Here is a 16,471-nt window from a genome sequence, read left to right as displayed (position 1 = left end):
CCAGAATCCTGGGATCATGACCTGAGCCGAAGGCAGAGGCTTTAACCCACTGAGTCACCCAGGCGCCCCTTTTATTTACTTTTTAAATATAATATATTATGAGCATGTCTCCATGTATGTATACACATCCGCAACATTTTTAACAGTATTGTATTGTTCTGACTGACTGTCATTAACTTTACCATCCTCCTTGTTATTTTCAATTTTTTGCTATTATATGCTGAGCTGAATATCTTGATAGATAAAACATTTCCTTAAAAACATTTTCTTTAAATTAAAAAATTTAATTTAAAATACCTGGGCCTGGAAAGGTGACTGGACCCATAGAAGGCCCCTTTTCCTGTTCTTCTTCAGTGTTTCTTACAGAAGCTGCCAACGGCCTTCCTGGCTTCGCAGCGTCTGGGAGGTCTAGGAAAGAAGACTTGATTTCAGGAACTGGTTTCCATGAAAAAAGGTAGAAAAAGCAGCTATTACTCAGTGAAGTGGGAAAGCCATCAAGAAATGGGGGTCTACAAGCCAGAGACCCGGGCTCTGTTCCAGGCTCCATCTTGAATTCACTGTGGCCGGGTCAGTTCTTCCCCTCCTGGTCTCAGCCTCCCCATGTATGTACTGGGGGGACATTACAATTTCCTGTGATGGGTCCGGCTCTGACACTGAGTCACCCAAAACTGGCTTCCAATCCTACCAGCGGTGTGACCTTAAACAAGACCCTCTCCTCTGAGCCTGTTTCCTCAGCTATAAAGTAGAGAGGGCTGGGATGCCTGTGTAGGTCAGTGGGTTAAGCATCTGCCTTTGGCTCAGGTCATGATCCCAGGGTCCTGGGACTGAGCCTCGCATCAGGCTCCCTGTTCAATGGGGAGCCTGCTTCTCCCTCTACCCCTTCCCCCCACCATGCTCTTTCTCGCTCACTCGCTTGCTCACTTGCTCTAGCTCCATCTCAAATAAATAAGTAAATAATCTGGAGAGGGTGCCTGTCTAAAAGGGCTGTTAAGGGGCGCCTGGGTGGCTCAGTGGGTTAAAGCCTCTGCCTTTGGCTCTGGTCATGATCTCAGCGTCCTGGGATCGAGCCCTGCATCGGGCTCTCTGCTAACCAGGGAGCCTGCTTCTTCCTCTCTCTCTGCCTGCCTCTCTGCCTAGTTGTGATCTCTGTCAAATAAATAAATAAAATCTTTAAAGAAATAAATAAAAAATAAACAAAAGGGCTGTTAAGAGGAAGGTAATGGGAACATAGACGTGGAAGGGCTTTTCATCGACTATACATTTCCCCGAACGTGGGAGGAAGTTACACACCTTCACCCCACCAAGTCCCTAGGGGAGCCCCTACATAAGAAAGCCTGGTGGTCCTCCAGTTTCCCCTTCCGCAAGCATGGAATCATGTCTTACAGATGGGGAACCTGCAAACAGCCCCTCTGTCAACAGAGCGCTAAGCATGCCGCACCCAGCTGTGCAGCCTTCAAATCCTCACAAGCTGTTTGCATTTTATCCCCACTAGAAATGAGGAAACTGAGGCCTGAGCAGGTTAAGTGGCTGGCCAAAGATCACACGGCCTGGACAAGCAGGACTGGCCAAAGAAGCCTGGGTGGAGATTCCCTGGTTCTTGAGAGGAATCCCTTCCCCTTTGCACCAAGGTGAGAAACCCCAAAGGTGGTGTGAGGGCGTATCTACACCGGCTCCCGGCCAGCTCCTCAGAGCCCACATGTAGTCTGTGACACAGCTTCCTCTCGCCTCCCCCACCACTGTCCTGGCATCGTCTCCGCCGGCCAGCAGCCTCCTGCATCTGGGGCAGCCTCCAGACCCCTGCCCAGGCCACATCTTGCTAAAATACAACTCTTGTCTCTTCACTTCCCTGTTTAAAGCCTTTATGAGCTCCCACAGTCCAGATGAAGCTCACACTCTTCTCCCAGGTCCTTGTGTCTCCCCATTAACTTCCAGACCAAACCCAAAGTCCAGAGCCCTACATTCAAGGCCCTTCACCATTGGGTGGTCTGGGGCGGACCCATATTTGAGAACCACAGAAACAGGGGCCCTGGAATTCTAGGGACAGCCCCCATCTTGCTTGCACATGCGCCAGGTGGGGCTAGGACGAAACATCTCCAGCCTTTGAGTCTCCCTCCGGTAGCAATTCTTCGAACAGGTAAACTGTGTCTCTCTCGAAACAAAACCCATTGTTACCAAGAGGCCAAGCTTTTCAAACCCAAGCTTTAGAACTGGAACTATAAAGCCAGGCGCCTGGGTGGCTCAGGGGGTTAATTAAGCCTTTGCCTTTGGCTCAGGTCATGATCTCAGGGTCCTGGGATCCAGCCCTGCATCGGGCTCTCTGCTCAGTGGGGAACCTGCTTCCCCCTCTCTCTCTGCCTGCCTCTCTGCCTACTTGTGATGTCTCTCCCTCTGTCTCTCTGTCAACTAAATAAATAAAATCTTAAAAAAAAAAAAGAAAAAGAAAATTTCCCATCCCTTCCCCCACAATCCCTGGTACCCACCATTCAACTTTCTGTCTCTAGAAATGTGACTGCTCGTTTAAGTTTTTTAACTCGTGTAGGTGTTGTGTTTTTTTTTTTTTTTCACTTTAACAGCAACTAACAAAATATCTGTGTCTACCTTACCCATTGACATGGAAAGGTATTACTACACCATTGAGTGACAACAGAGCTTACAGACTACGTAACCAGTTTTTGGTAAAATATGTGTAACAGTATAGAAGACATCTGTGTATGAAGAGAAAAAGAAGATGAAGAACATATATAAAATGGGAACAGTGATTATTTCTGGGTAACGTGATTATCAGTGATTTTACACTACGGGGTGGGTTGGTGGGTGGGTTGGCTTTCTGTTTATTCACACGGTAGAATTTTTCAACAATGACCATGCATTGGTTGCAAAGTAAAGTACGTTTCCTGAGGACAAAAAAATCAGGAAGCAAGCTAGCTGGCTACAGTAATGACCAGCACTGGGTCTTCCGAGCCAGAGGGAGTAGCCGTTTGCTCTGGGGAATCCATCTGACCCAGATTAGCAAGCAGGCCATCTCTACATTCAGATCTGACTCACTTCTGTTTCTTGCCACCCACTGTTTACGATGTGTTCTTGATATTTTCACTACAAGTATTCTCACCACAGCCCTGGAAGTAGCAAGGAAGGGACCCGCCCAAGGAAGAAGGTAGAAGAAAGGAGCACTGAGGCAGGAAGCTGGGGGAGGCCAGGGCTGTGGGCAGGACTCCACCCACAGAGGGGAGCCCCAGGAGAACACATGCTTTATTCCTTCCCATCTGGGGTCCCCAGGCCCTCAGAAGGTTGTCCATGGGCCAAGCTGCCCCCATCCCACCCCCCAGGCCAAGGCCCTTTTGGCCAAAACTGAGAGCCTATGGGGGGTGGGGGAGTCCTCCCCAGTAGCAGCCATGCAGGTGGGACCCATGGAGTCACACACCTTTGCCTTTTGTGGTATCATTCCGTTTGTTTCGCAGGCCCTTGTGCAAAATGGCATGGTGAGCGAGCACCGGCTGTGAAGGTGAACTGGTGAGCAGAGCGGGGACAGAACCACCTATTCCCAGCTGGTAGGACAGGAACCCTGTGCCCCTGCCTCCAAGAGGGACTACCCCATGCCACTTGGAGTCTCTTCTCTCTGGCCTGGGGCCTCTCCCAATACCCTCTATCCACAAACCACCCCGGGGTGAGGGGACAATCCTGTGTTCCTCAAAGGGCCACCTCAGCGGTGTCCCAAGATACCTGTGTATAGAGCAGAAAGGCCAAGGAGGCTCCTCCATGCAAGGCCAGTGACAGCCTGGCCCCAGCCCCCCTCGCACTGGGTGGGCCAGGCCTGCTGCTGAAGGGGACCTCAGACTGCAACTTCCCACAGAGGCCAGGCCCCAACTGAAGGACTGCTCCCAGCTGTACCCCTTCCTGGAGGTCCCACCTGCACCCTGACCTGTCTATGAGCCCAGAAGCACCAGCACCTTCCCCTGTCTGAGACCTGGCCGAGCCCTGGTTTCCTCATTGAGGGGACAGAGGGGGGTGGAGGGTGAACGTCCTGGCCTGACCTCACCACAGCAGAGACCTACTACTGCTGGGGACTTTTTTTTACTTCTCTTTCTGAGCAAATCTTCGCCTGTCAGGACGTCTGTGGCAGGAACACTGAGGCCACCAGCCCACCTGTGGCTGACCTCTAGGGCCTCCACCCATATGGGACATAAAAGACCTCATTGTGTTTTCATCCTAAGGAAGAGTTCACTTTTCTCTTTGCTTTTCTTGTTCTTTCGCAATGACACACAGTGGCCTACTGCTGGCACGGTGGGTCATGTACCAGCACTCGGGGGTGGGGGACCCCACATGGGAAGGGGAGAACTGTCCTGTGGCCTCAGCAGGGGCTACCGCCAGCACATTCCAGGCTGACACCTACCCTCCCACCTAGTCAACCTCTCAGGGTCACATGTGCCACAGAGGTCAGCTGACAGAGCCCCACATCAGGCCCACGGTGACAATCTGATGATAAATTTCAGTTTCCTGTGAAACCCCTGTCTCAGCATACTGGGACCTTTCATATGTATTTGAGGTATTGACAATAAATAAGAGGCACAGGGACGCGTGGGGGGGCTCAGTCGGTTGAGTGTCTCTGCCTTCAGCTCAGGTCACGGTCCCGGGTTCCTGGGATAAAGCCCAGCTCATCCTGCTCAGCAGAGAGCCTGCCCCTCCTTCTATCCCTCCCCCTTTTAGTGCTCAGATAAATAGATAAAAGTCTCTAATAAATAAATAAATAAGAGGCAAAACATCTCCACTTCTCTTCTTGGGTTGCTGGTGCCTCATCCGAGTCAGAAGGTGGGCAGTGGGCCTGGGTGGGCCTCCCTTCCCACCATCAAAACCCAGAGAGGGAGACAATGTGGCTTCTCTACCTTTCATGCCTGATGACCTGATCTCTCATGGCTGGCCGGATATGACGCCCACTCTTCAGGCTGCCACACCCGCGTGCTTATTGAAGTAAAAATAGACTATCGATGACAGGATGGGGCAAAATGTTAGTGAGAAAGGGCTGTCACAAACATTAAATCTCCCCGCAGGTTTCCTGTCTGCCAAGGGGACGCTGGCACCGTGCTGGGTGATGTCACTCCTACGACCGAGCTCTAAGTGCAGCTTTGTGCTTTTTTCCCGAGATTATATTCTCGAAAAGTGATTCTACACACGTCACGCTGATTCCACAGCATCATGAGATCGAAAAATATTAATTGTAACCATAGAGTACAAGGGTGGGGAAGTTCCCCTCAGTTTCCAGGTCCGGCTACTACTGCTCCCACCTTATACCGAGGGCTAATTTCTTAACCCTGAGAATCATTTGCATCTATCTGTGGAGTCCTGTCCCAGGACTGCCTCTGGACTCAGTGGGATAAGATAGGTAAAGCCGCCAGCCTGAGGATGGGGATAGGGCACAGACTATGCAAACGGCCATCCTCTGCCCTCTGTCCCTGCCCAAAATGGGCAGAGAAAGAACCTCTGACTCCCAACTTAGAGGCTGTGAAGGAAGCATTTGGAGTGAATGGCTATGGTCAGCATTTTTTTTTTAAAGATTTTATTTATTTATTTGACAGACAGAGATCACAAGGAGGCAGAGAGGCAGGCAAAGAGAGGGGAAGGGAAGCAGGCTCCCTGCTGAGCAGAGAGCCCAATGTGGGGCTCAATCCCAGGACCCTGGGATCATGACCTGAGCCGAAGGCAGAGGCTTTAACCCATGGAGCCATCCAGGTGCCCTGGTCAGCATTTTAAACGCTTGAATGGAAACTGTGACTGTCAGCAGGCAATGGCATGGTCTCGGAAGGCACCGTGGCTGTGGGGCAAAGTAATAGGGGAACCCAGCAGGAAGAGAGGTCCATCCTGCTTCTGCCTGCCTATGCCATCAGCAGCCAACCTTGTCACACACGGGAGGACAGGTAGCTGGGGTCCCCTCTGCCAAGACCCTCAGGGATGGGGAGGGGATGCCAGGGTCTGAAGGAAGAGTTTCAGTGGCTGTGAGCAGTGAGGGGTGGATATATATGTTCTCAGAAAAGTGAAATCAGAGTCTGGATGTTTTCAAAAGTTCCCTGGAGGAACTTTCCAGAGGGATGAGAGTTGGGTTATAGGCTTAAGTGTGTGGTTTCTGGCTTTGACACAGCATTTCACATGCTTCCCATCAGTCGGGGTTGGGCTCCCTGGTCAGGTAACCATTCTGTCTCATGTGACAAGTGAGATGAGGACCCATACCCCAACTCCCATAGAGCAGCTGTGAGGATGAAATGAGCAAGCACGAGACAGTGAAAAGCTATTATTCTTATTTCTTGTGGCTATCATCACCATCTGCAACCACAGGTCAGGCTCTGTCCTTAGTGCTTTCTCACATGCATGACCTGGGGGCGCCGGGTGGCTCAGTGGGTTAAGCCTCTGCCTTCGGCTCAGGTTATGATCCTGGGGTCCTGGGATCGAGCCCCACATCAGGTTCTCTGCTCAGCAGAGAGCCTGCTTCCCCCTCTCTCTGCCTGCCTCTCTGCCTATTTGTGATCTGTCAAATAAATAAAATCTTTAAAAAAAAAATGGGGGCGCCTAGGTGGCTCAGTGGCTTAAAGCCTCTGCCTTCAGCTCAGGTCATGATCCCAGGGTCCTGGGATTGAGCTCCGCATCGGGCTCTCTGCTCAGCGGGGAGCCTGCTTCCTCCTCTCTCTCTGCCTGCCTCTCTGCCTGCTTGTGATCTCCGTCTGTCAAATAAATAAATAAAATCTTAAAAAAAAAATCACATGCATGACCTGTTTTTTCTAAAGATTTTATTTTCAAGTAATCTCTGCACGTAACACAAGGCTCAAATTTATAACCCTGAGATCAAGAGTCACATGTTCTAAGGCCTGAGCCAGCCAGGCACCCCTATGCATGGCATATTTAATTCAGGAAACACTTGAGCAAAGGGGACTCTAACTGTCAATGAGCTCTTTCCTCAGTGAGCACAACCTGGAAATCCCTCCCTCCCTTCACAGCCCTCATGAAAAATAGTGATGTAATAATTATATGTGCATTCTTACTCTTCAGCTGACTCATGAGGCTGAAACGGATCCTTCTAGAACAAATAAAAGTGACTCAGCCATAACTAAAGAACCCTGGTGCCAGCTGGCATATCAGTGACAAACATAGCTTTCTGGGCCCTCTTTTTTCCTTCCCCTTTTAATCTCTGGCTGGACCCTCCTGGATATCCAAAGTCCAACACCGACGCACACGCATGCACACACACACACACACACACACACACACACAAACTCAAAACTCCCAACTCAAGCTAGGTAAAAATTAAGTAACTCTGAGGGAATAACCTCCTAATGGACCTTCCTAATTGCTCTATCTCTGGTTCTCTGTTGGACCTGTACTCTACCAGCTGCTAAAATGATTTACCCTTCCTCATTCATTCATTTATTCATTCAGTCATTGTATTAGGCACTGAGGATGCCATCCATTAACAAAACTGACATGATCCCAACATTAAACTAGTTAAATAAGAGATTTCTAATTATCAACTGGGAGACGTTCTCTGGTGAAAACTAACACACACACACAGGGAGGGGTACCTGACAGACTGACTTATACCGCTTAGCCAGGGAAGGCTTCTGTGGGCAGATACCATTTCAGCACAGACTCAAAAGATGGGAAGAATTAGCCATGGGAAGATACAAGGGAGTCAGGGAGGAATGAGCCTTCTAAGGAGAACATATGCAAAGGTCCTGAGGCAGAAAACAGGTTGGTGTATCTCCTCAGATGAAGAATGACTCTAGTGGCTGAGCTGAATGAATGAAGGGGAAAGTGGCACAGACGAGATGAAAGTGCTGGGCAAGGGTTAGACTATGTGAGGCCCCGCAGGTCATGATTAGGTAGAACCTCATCATCAACTCCCATGAAATGAAGTAACCTATAGGCAAGACATTGCTTACCAAACAGTCCTTTTCTCCCTCTCATACCCAGCCTCCCTTGCAAGTAAGCTGGGGCCACATGACTGGTTCTGGCCAATGGGTTTTAAGCGGAAATACTACCATCACTTTCTGGAGGAAGCAACGAAGAGCCAGTGAATCTCCTTTCAGGCCTCTCTTCCCCAGTCACACTGACCCTGGAAGCTGTGTGTTCGAGAAGACAGAGCCAGCTCTAAGAACACAGAAGGCAGCACTGGACTTTCAGGAATTAGTCTGCGTTGTGTTGAATAATGGCGCTTTCAGGCTTTATCTGTGACTGCAACATAACCTAGCCTATCCTGGTTAATGGATGATCTCAATGTATGTTCAAAACTTGCAACAGGAGCCTAATTACACTAGCTTAGCACCGAGCAGGGGTTCAGCCAAAGGGCAGCTCCTTTCATTCCAGCTCTCACCTTCCCTCTCTAAAAAATTGGGGACTGATTTAGATGCATTGCACATATGCTCTGTTCATTCTCACACAACCCCCCAAAATCCCCACAGTGATTAAAGTCTTGCTGTGTTCCAGTGGAGTAACTAATGTGTGGAAGGAAAGTCAGGTGACCTGTCCTGAGCCACTCAGCACTAACTTTTTCTTTTTAAGATTTTATTTATTTATTTGACAGAGAGAGCACAAGTAGGCAGAGTGGCCGGCAAAGGGAGAGGGAGAAGTTCAGCTCCCCACTGAGCAGAGCCCAGCATGGGGCTTGATTGCAGAATCCTGGGATCATGACCTGAGTCAAAGGCAGCCACGGCAGCCACTTATCTGACTGAGCCACCTAGGTGCCCCATCAGCACTAACTTTTTTTTTTTTTTTTTTTTTTTGACAGAGAGAAATCACAGCTAGGCAGAGAGGCAGGCAGAGAGAGAGGAGGAAGCAGGCTCCCTGCAGAGCAGAAAGCCCCATGTGGGGCTCGATCCCAGGACCCTGGGATCATGACCTGAGCCGACAGCAGAGGCTTCAACCCACTGAGCCACCCAGGCGCCCATCAGCACTAGCTTTTTAAAACCCTCACAACCTCTTATGTTTTCCAGCTTCCTGGTTTATGAGACTAGACAGGGCAACATGTGTACCTATTTTACAGAGGGGAAAAGTGAGACCTGATGCCATCCAGTGACCTACCCCAGTAGGGTTTCAGGTCAAGCAGAACTAGGTCCCCACCCCAGCCCATTACTTACTAATAAGGTGGCTTTCAGCATGTTAGTTAATCTCTGAGCCTCAGTTTCCACATCTATAAAAGGGGAATGATAAGATTTATGAGGTAAGATGTCTACCTGGCACATATTAGGTGCTAAATACAAGTTATAACTAGAACCAAATAGGCAGACTCCTGGCCTGGTGGGTCTTGGCCAAACATACTGCCACCTCCGGGGCAATTCTCCAGTGGCCCCGAATTCCAGCCATGCATTGTCATTCCCTAGCTTGAAAAGGGGCAGATATTGGGAAGCCTTCCAAGAGAGCAAAAGCGCCAGCCCCATCTGGCCCTTGCAACAGCTCGGGCTCTTTGGGAAAGAGAAAAATTATCTTGTTTCCCTTTAGGCGACAGCCAAAAATTCCCCATTCAGTGACAGCCCAGCTCCAGGAAGGAAATGACTCTGGCTGAGACACCAAACCAAACGTTAGAAAACATCAAGGTTGCACAACCAAATGAGACTGTGTGAAAAAGGCAAAAGTCAAAAGAAAACTCCCAGGAAGATGGTAGCAGCAGGAGGAAAGATAAAACCCTGGTCACCTCCCAATCCCTTCAGATTCCAGAAGCTTCTTGTGCTCCTATTCAGAACCTCACAGGCCCCTATTCCACACAGTGGCCAGAACAATGGGCATACATCAGGCACAAGCCCTCCAAGATCTTCCCTTTCCTCCCTGAGAAAGCAGCCCCTTGACTGCAGCCTGTGAGGCTTCGGGTGGCCTGACTCTGCACCCTGTCCTCTCCCCAGGCCCAGCCTGCCACACCGTCCTCCTGCTGAAGCCCCCATGGCCTCCATCTGGGTCCTCAAACATCACCCCCTTCCCACCTCTGGGCCTTTGCATGTGCTGTGCCCTCTGCCTAGAAATGATCAGTGGTCCCTCACTCACTAGTATCACTTGTCCTTCCACCAGAGGCTCAGGTTTTTTTCCTCAGGGAAACTTCTACCAATAAGATCAAATCCTGCCCTCTTGCAGCTCACCACAGCCCTCACCCAGCCGTGTGGGTGGTTACAGTCTCCGTGTCACCCTCCTGTCAGGATGTGTCTCCCACACTAGACTGCAGGCTCCCTGAGGTCCAGGAGCTCATCTGTATTTTCACTGCCGTGTCCCTAGTACCTAGCAAGTAGGTACTTGAAAAATATGTCTTTCGTTCATCATTGACTCTCTGGCCCAGCTCCCATGTATCTAACACGCTGTGAGGAGGAAAGAAGCAGAGTTTTATCTCACAGGTTAGGCACAGCTGGTTCCCGGTCTTGCACAGCTAGAGCCATCTGATCCTCACCATCAGCAGGCTCAGTTCCTAGGCCTGCCTTTGGTGCCATTTCATGAGTTCTACAGCTCAGCAGTGACGATAGCTGACCTGCCTCTGGCTGGGAGCCACAGTTCTGAGACTATGGCCTCTGCCTTGATTCCTGCTCCTGCACATACAAGATCCTAAAACTTAGGCTCTGCAGCCTGGCACATAGTCCCCTCCTAAGCCAAGTAGTCTGGAAAAGTCCCTTTCAGGTGTAGGACCTTCATGTTTTAAGCCCCAGGGTGATGGTTAGTCCTGGTCCCCTGCATTAGACTCATCTGATGCTGAATGCTGGCCTGACCCTAGAAATCTGTCCCTGATCCCCCAATCTCTCCATCACGAAGCTCCCTTGAAATGCCCAGCAATATCACCATGGTCACCATTTCACTAGAGTAGTGATTCCCACAATGTGTTGGTTGGTTCTGTGGGACTATTTATAAGCATCAAATGAAAAGGGGTTCCACAATCAAATATAAATGGAAAACACTGGCCCAAATATCTCTCTTTGCTGCAGGACTTATCAGAGCCTTAATACAATGGCTAGCATTATGAATCTCCAAGAGTAGGGGGCACTGATAGAGCATACAGGATCTCCCAGGTTTAGTTATTCATGAACTCTTTGTTTGCAGGGGGCATATCTTGCTGGAGCACTCTTCTGAGGCACATGGTTTGGGAAATGCTCCTATAGACTATGATTCGCCCTGCCGATGCCTTAAATACACATTACTTTCCCCATCGCAAGACATTTGTCAACCAGGACACAGAGACAGCATTCCCCTTCCCGTCCTGATCCAGAGATTAGGATTTCATCCAAGACCCAGTTCTTCCCTGTGGGTTTAGCATAGCCTAGAGCTGTGACAACATTCACAGAGGACTACTTTATACCTGGTCTTCACCCAAAGCTGGAGGATGAAAGTAGAGAGAATGGGGTAAGAAAGGGCCAGAGAAAGGACAATATCATCGTACAAAGGGGAGAATCAACAGGCATTGCCTAGAGCTGAATGGAAAAAGAACCAGCAATGTAAGGATGTTAGTTCAATATTGCAAAAGCAATCTACAGAGGAACTAAAAATTGTGATACAAATGTACTAAAAAGGGAGAGGAACTGTGTATAAGCCAAGTCCTCTTCTTCTAGGAAATTAGTGGATAATATTCAAATTAATAAATATGAAAAGGACAGTGTAAGCACCTTATTTAGAGGTAGTACTAGTATGGCAGAAAATACCCATTGCCCCCATCTTCCCACATTCTAGAAGTTTTAGCTAGACATATGGCTGCCTGACTAAAAAACTATATTTTCCAGACCAGCAGGAAATGGACTGTGAAAGCCCAGGCGCCCTCTGTAAGGACAGCCTCTCTTCAGTTCCCACTTCAGATGAGGCCACAGAGAATAATGAACAGGGAAGCTCCCCCTGCCTGCCCCCATCCCTCACCCCACGTGTTAAAACACAGACCTAGGACCCCACCACCCCTGGAGTTTCTGAATCAGCAGATGAGGCGAGACCCAAGAATTTGCATCTCTAACAAGCTCAAGATGATGCTGATGCTTAGAAGTCTGGGGATTGCACTTTGAGAATCCTTGATCTACTGAGAACAAGGGGGTGCAGATGGATGGAGCAAACAGCTTACTCCCCTGGCCGGGAGGGACCTTGACAACTGCTGCCCAGCCAGATCTATCAACTGTCAACACGAGTGACTACAGCGTGTTTCTCATTTCAAATGGGAGAGTTCTGATTGTGGCTTCCTGTTCAGATACCAGCACAAGGTTCTGGGTGTGCTGGGGGAAGGGTAGCAGATAACTTCTCTTTGGTGGAGAGGTACTGGACCATAGGAGGCTGATCCCGAAGACAACATGTCACCCCCCAGATCCTGGGCCTTTTCCTAAAGGAAGAAACTGATTAGGACCTCTGGTCTGCCTCCCTTGGGGAAAGGGTGAGAATGTTTTAGGTGTGAGAAGACAGGTGTATGTGAATATTTGGGTGGCCCAAGGAGAGAATTATAAAGAGACTGTTGTCCCTCCAATATTTATTCCCTCCTCCTCTAGTATAATAGAAGCTTTTGTTGTGCACATAATACCCCAGCTACAGATTACATTTCCCAGCCTCCCCTGCAACTAGGTGCTATCACGTGACTAGGTCCTGGCCAATGACTTGGAAGGCAAGTTAGGCGTGCAACTTGCCTTCCAAGCCTTCTGTGCCAGCTGGAGGTGCATGTGAGGATCCGAGTAGTCCTGTCAGATGGGAGGGGCAGCCAGGGGTCCAAGGCAGCAGAGCATTACAAAAAACAAAACAAAAACAAAAAAAACTGATCCTTGATACCATGATGCTGCCCATTCATCTTGGGCAGTTTGGACTGTCAGGAGAGGGAAATAAAGGTCTGTCTTATCTAAAATGTCACTGCCATCTTCCCTTAGTAACAGCAGTGAAACAAAAATGTTAATATAGACTAGTGCCAAGAAATGGCTCAAAGAATAAAAAGGGGTTGACCCTGGCACACAGATATGCCGGAGGAATGGGTGTTTGGGTAGTAAGCCTTTCTGTGCTAATTTATTCTAATTCCCATAACATTTCATGTTAGGAGTGTGACAAACAGAGTAATAGTGATCTTGGCAATGAGGCCCAAGAAAATAGGAACGGACACCCACAGACCCGACTCTTTACACAACTGCGCCAGCAGCCAGCCCCAGGACTTGATTTCAAGAGACCAGATACAGTGTGGTCCCCAGCGGATCCCACACCCCACCTTTCAGCTCAGGCACTGTCTTCAGATGGCCTCTGCCAAATGCAAATATATTATCTGGAGATGCAAGTCTCCGAGAAAACCAGTTTATATCTAGGACCTCTGGTGTGTGTGGTTTTCAAGCACGGTTCTATCCAATCTCATTTTTTTTTAATTATTTAAAGTCAATTAATTAACATCTAGTGTATTATCAGCTTCAGAGGTAGAGTTCAGTGAGTCATCAGTTGTATATAACACCCAGTGCTCACTCCATCCCATGCCCTCCTTAATGCCCATCACCCTGGTATCCCTTCTGCCCACCCACCTTCTCTATCAAATCTATCCTTAAAGCTCTTTAAAAAGTGGTAGGCAGGGGCGCCTGGTTGGCTCAGTCAGTTGGGCATCTGCCTTCAGCTCACACCATAATCCCAGAGTCCTGGGATCAAGCTCCAAGTTGGGCCCCCTGCTCGGCGGGAAGCTTGCTTCTCTCTCTCCCACTCCCCCAGCCTGTGTTCCCTCTCTCACTGTCTCTCTGTCAAATAAATAGAGTCTTTAAAAAAAGAAGAAGAAGAAGGAAAAGAAAAAGAAGAAGCAGTAGGCAGAAGTCGGGTTCTCAAACTCCCGGAAGCAGCTGAGAGAGTTCATAAACGACCTTCTACAAGTTAATGAAAAATAAGGTTTAAGAAATGTTACAATGAAGGAAGGGGAAACAGCTTTGAGTAGTTGGACTACAGAAACTGAAAATGCTTCCACAAAGGGGCAGAGATATATGAAACATTTTTTTAAACTAAGGAAAACAACAAGCTACAGAAAGGGGAAGTGTCCTGCATGGGGACAGAAAGCAATAGTAAGAACACAACCAGGCTCTCAGAAGAACAGCCAGGGGATTTGTGGATGTGGGAACAAGCCTCAGTCTCTCTTCCTTAGGCAAATTTAATCGGTGGCGGGGGGAGAGGCTTGGGGAACAAAGGTAGACTCGCATAGGCCTGACCAGTTGGAGGCTGCTGGACCAGGACAGCAGGGATCTAAAAAGAGAAGCTGACAGAAAAACTATCACTGTCGTCTGGAAGCCCAAAGAGGTTTCTGTGAGAAAGGCTAAGAATGAGGGTGCTGGATCCAGACACGCCTGGAAGCACCCTCCGTCTCTACACGTGACCAGACTTGCACCCTTGGGGGAGTCACGGAGCCATTCTCAGCCTCCATCTCCTCCTTAAAGCGCCCACCTCCAGGCTGGGAGAAGACTGGCACATTGAAAGTGCTCAGTCACTGTGAGCTTAAAACCAAGTGTCACGCTGCCATGAGTGTGTCTCTTTGAAGTTGGCACTATACTGTTTGTTGACCTCAAATCGTTAAGAACATGTTCCAGATTAGTCAACTGCCAGGTTTTGACGTCAACGGCAAGTTGCTATGTCCAACCAGAGGCCTTTCCCAATCCCTGGTACTAGTCTGCTTTGGGGGCTTGGGACACCCCTTCAGCATCCCATCCCAGCCACCCGGGAAGAGACCAAACCAGGGTGTGCTGGAGACCCTGACCTGCTTGCCCAGTCCCCCAAGCGGATCGGGCTGGAAACCCCCGGCCCCTGGATCCTACTGCACTTGTTCCCGTAGCATTACTCCTCCCCCTCCAGCAGCCCCCTCCCTTCTTGCCTCTTTTCCGGCCCGTTAGGAGTCTATCATTCATTCTCAAAACGTGAGAAATATTTGGGGTTCGATGTTAATCGTTTCTCCCCATCTTCCACGTGCCAGGCTCTGGGGAGGTAGAGACACCAGGGGTCTGCACACGGCTAAATGGGGTGCCTGCCAGTCACACCAGCCGACAAGGTACGAGGGATAATGGGGGGGCATGGCACCATGAGTGTCCAGAGGGAGCTCTGACGTCACCCTGCCCGCCTCCACTGGACAAGGAAGGGAGACCGAAGTCCAGGGAAAGGGAGGGACCTTCCAGGTAACAGCAGAGGGCTGAGCCGTGCCACCTCACCACGTTCCGGAAAAACCACAGGCACCCCCAGCTGCCGCGGGCATCCTCAGCTGACCAGGATGAGGACCTGGCCTCAGGGGGAGATGTGACGGGAGGGATGCTGTCTGACAGGACTGAAGGGAACGCTCTCAGGACAGAAGGGCTGGTGGGGCAGAGAGGGGTTTCAGGAAGTTCCAGCGTGGTGGGGGGCTGGGGGCTGAGCAGACCATCCCTCCCCCATCTGAGAATACAGTGAGCTTGGGGAGGCAGCAGGCAGGAACAGAGGCTGCAGAAGTTCAGGGGTGGTCTTGTCTGGAGATGTGCCCACTCTTGACTTAGAGATTACACTGCTGGGTTGGAGGGGTCAGCCCGAGTCACACCAGTGCGTCACTCCCCTCCGTGTGAAAAGGATCCTCCTTCCCCACAACCTGCCCCCAGACATGGACTCTTGCCACCAGAGGAACTGTCCTTCATCTAATGAGAACTGGGGGGCGGGGGGGAGGCGGCGAAAGCCTGGCGTTCCCGGGGAACCTCCATCCCGGATAGTGGCTAAGTGGCTAAGGGCAAGAGGCAGTGCTCTTGCTGCACTGGCCTTCGATGCCCAATGTGACCTACTCTATGGTGTCCCTGAAAGCTGGTTTGGGTTTCATCTCTAGATCCCCCCACCTGCAGAGCCACCCCAAAGGCCCCTGTTCTCCCGACATCTTTGAGGGGGGAGCCCTCTAAGCCCCCATCTCTCAGTTCCTTGCTTTAGATCCTACCACCCCTCCTCCTAGAAGCCCTCCATGATTCCAAAAGGCCTGAGGTACAATCAGGAAAGTGCTGAACCTGGGTCTATTGATTCAGCCATGTTATTCCCAGCCCAGGAATCCCAGACAAAACAACACCAGGGCCCACACTGGATCTTCTTCAGGTCTCCGGGGCTCAGAATGTACTGCTCTCTACCTCCCACACTAGCTCTATGCTGATTCCATCAAAGCCCCAAGCTTCCCTGGGCTCTCTTACCTCAACTCTTCACATGGCTGTCTTCTTTCCATTCCTCCGATTTCACCTCTTCAAACTGCCCTTCTGTAACTGACATGTTCTAGGAGGCTCTCCTACCTGGTTCCTCCAACCCATTGTTTTTATTTATTTTCTGGTCTATTGATGATACCTTCATAAGACTATCTCCTCCATGAAGGCAAAGGACCTTTTGCTTTACCCATCACTGTATTCTAGAAACAAGGACAGCACCAGAAACTGGGCGAGTGTTCAGAAAGTACCTAAGAAAAGACACGCTTGCCGCCCCCCTACTGAAGGGGTCTTTTTGCAGGAAGGGAGGCCTAGGTGGGAGTAACCCTAACCCACCCTACCTTCTGCTGAGCACTGGCTGAACA

At 49.9% G+C, this 16,471-nt stretch overlaps 1 protein-coding gene across 2 annotated transcripts in view; it reads right to left on the bottom strand.

Annotated features, from left to right (window-relative positions):
- Nucleotides 1–16,471, bottom strand: part of IRAK2 (interleukin 1 receptor associated kinase 2) — a 56,455-nt gene that overhangs the window by 31,170 nt on the left and 8,814 nt on the right. Inside the window, exon 3 of one of the 2 annotated variants that reach the window (XM_045990949.1) lies at nt 298–408. The exons of the other annotated variant lie outside the window; for it this stretch is intronic. Coding sequence (XP_045846905.1) covers nt 298–408 — 111 coding nt within the window. The remainder of the gene's footprint in view (nt 1–297; nt 409–16,471) is intronic. 2 annotated transcript variants of the gene reach the window in all.

Source organism: Meles meles, chromosome 20, assembly GCF_922984935.1.
Source record: "Meles meles chromosome 20, mMelMel3.1 paternal haplotype, whole genome shotgun sequence".
Classification (NCBI taxonomy): Eukaryota; Metazoa; Chordata; class Mammalia; order Carnivora; family Mustelidae; genus Meles; species Meles meles.
This window is presented reverse-complemented; position numbering and strand designations above follow the sequence as displayed.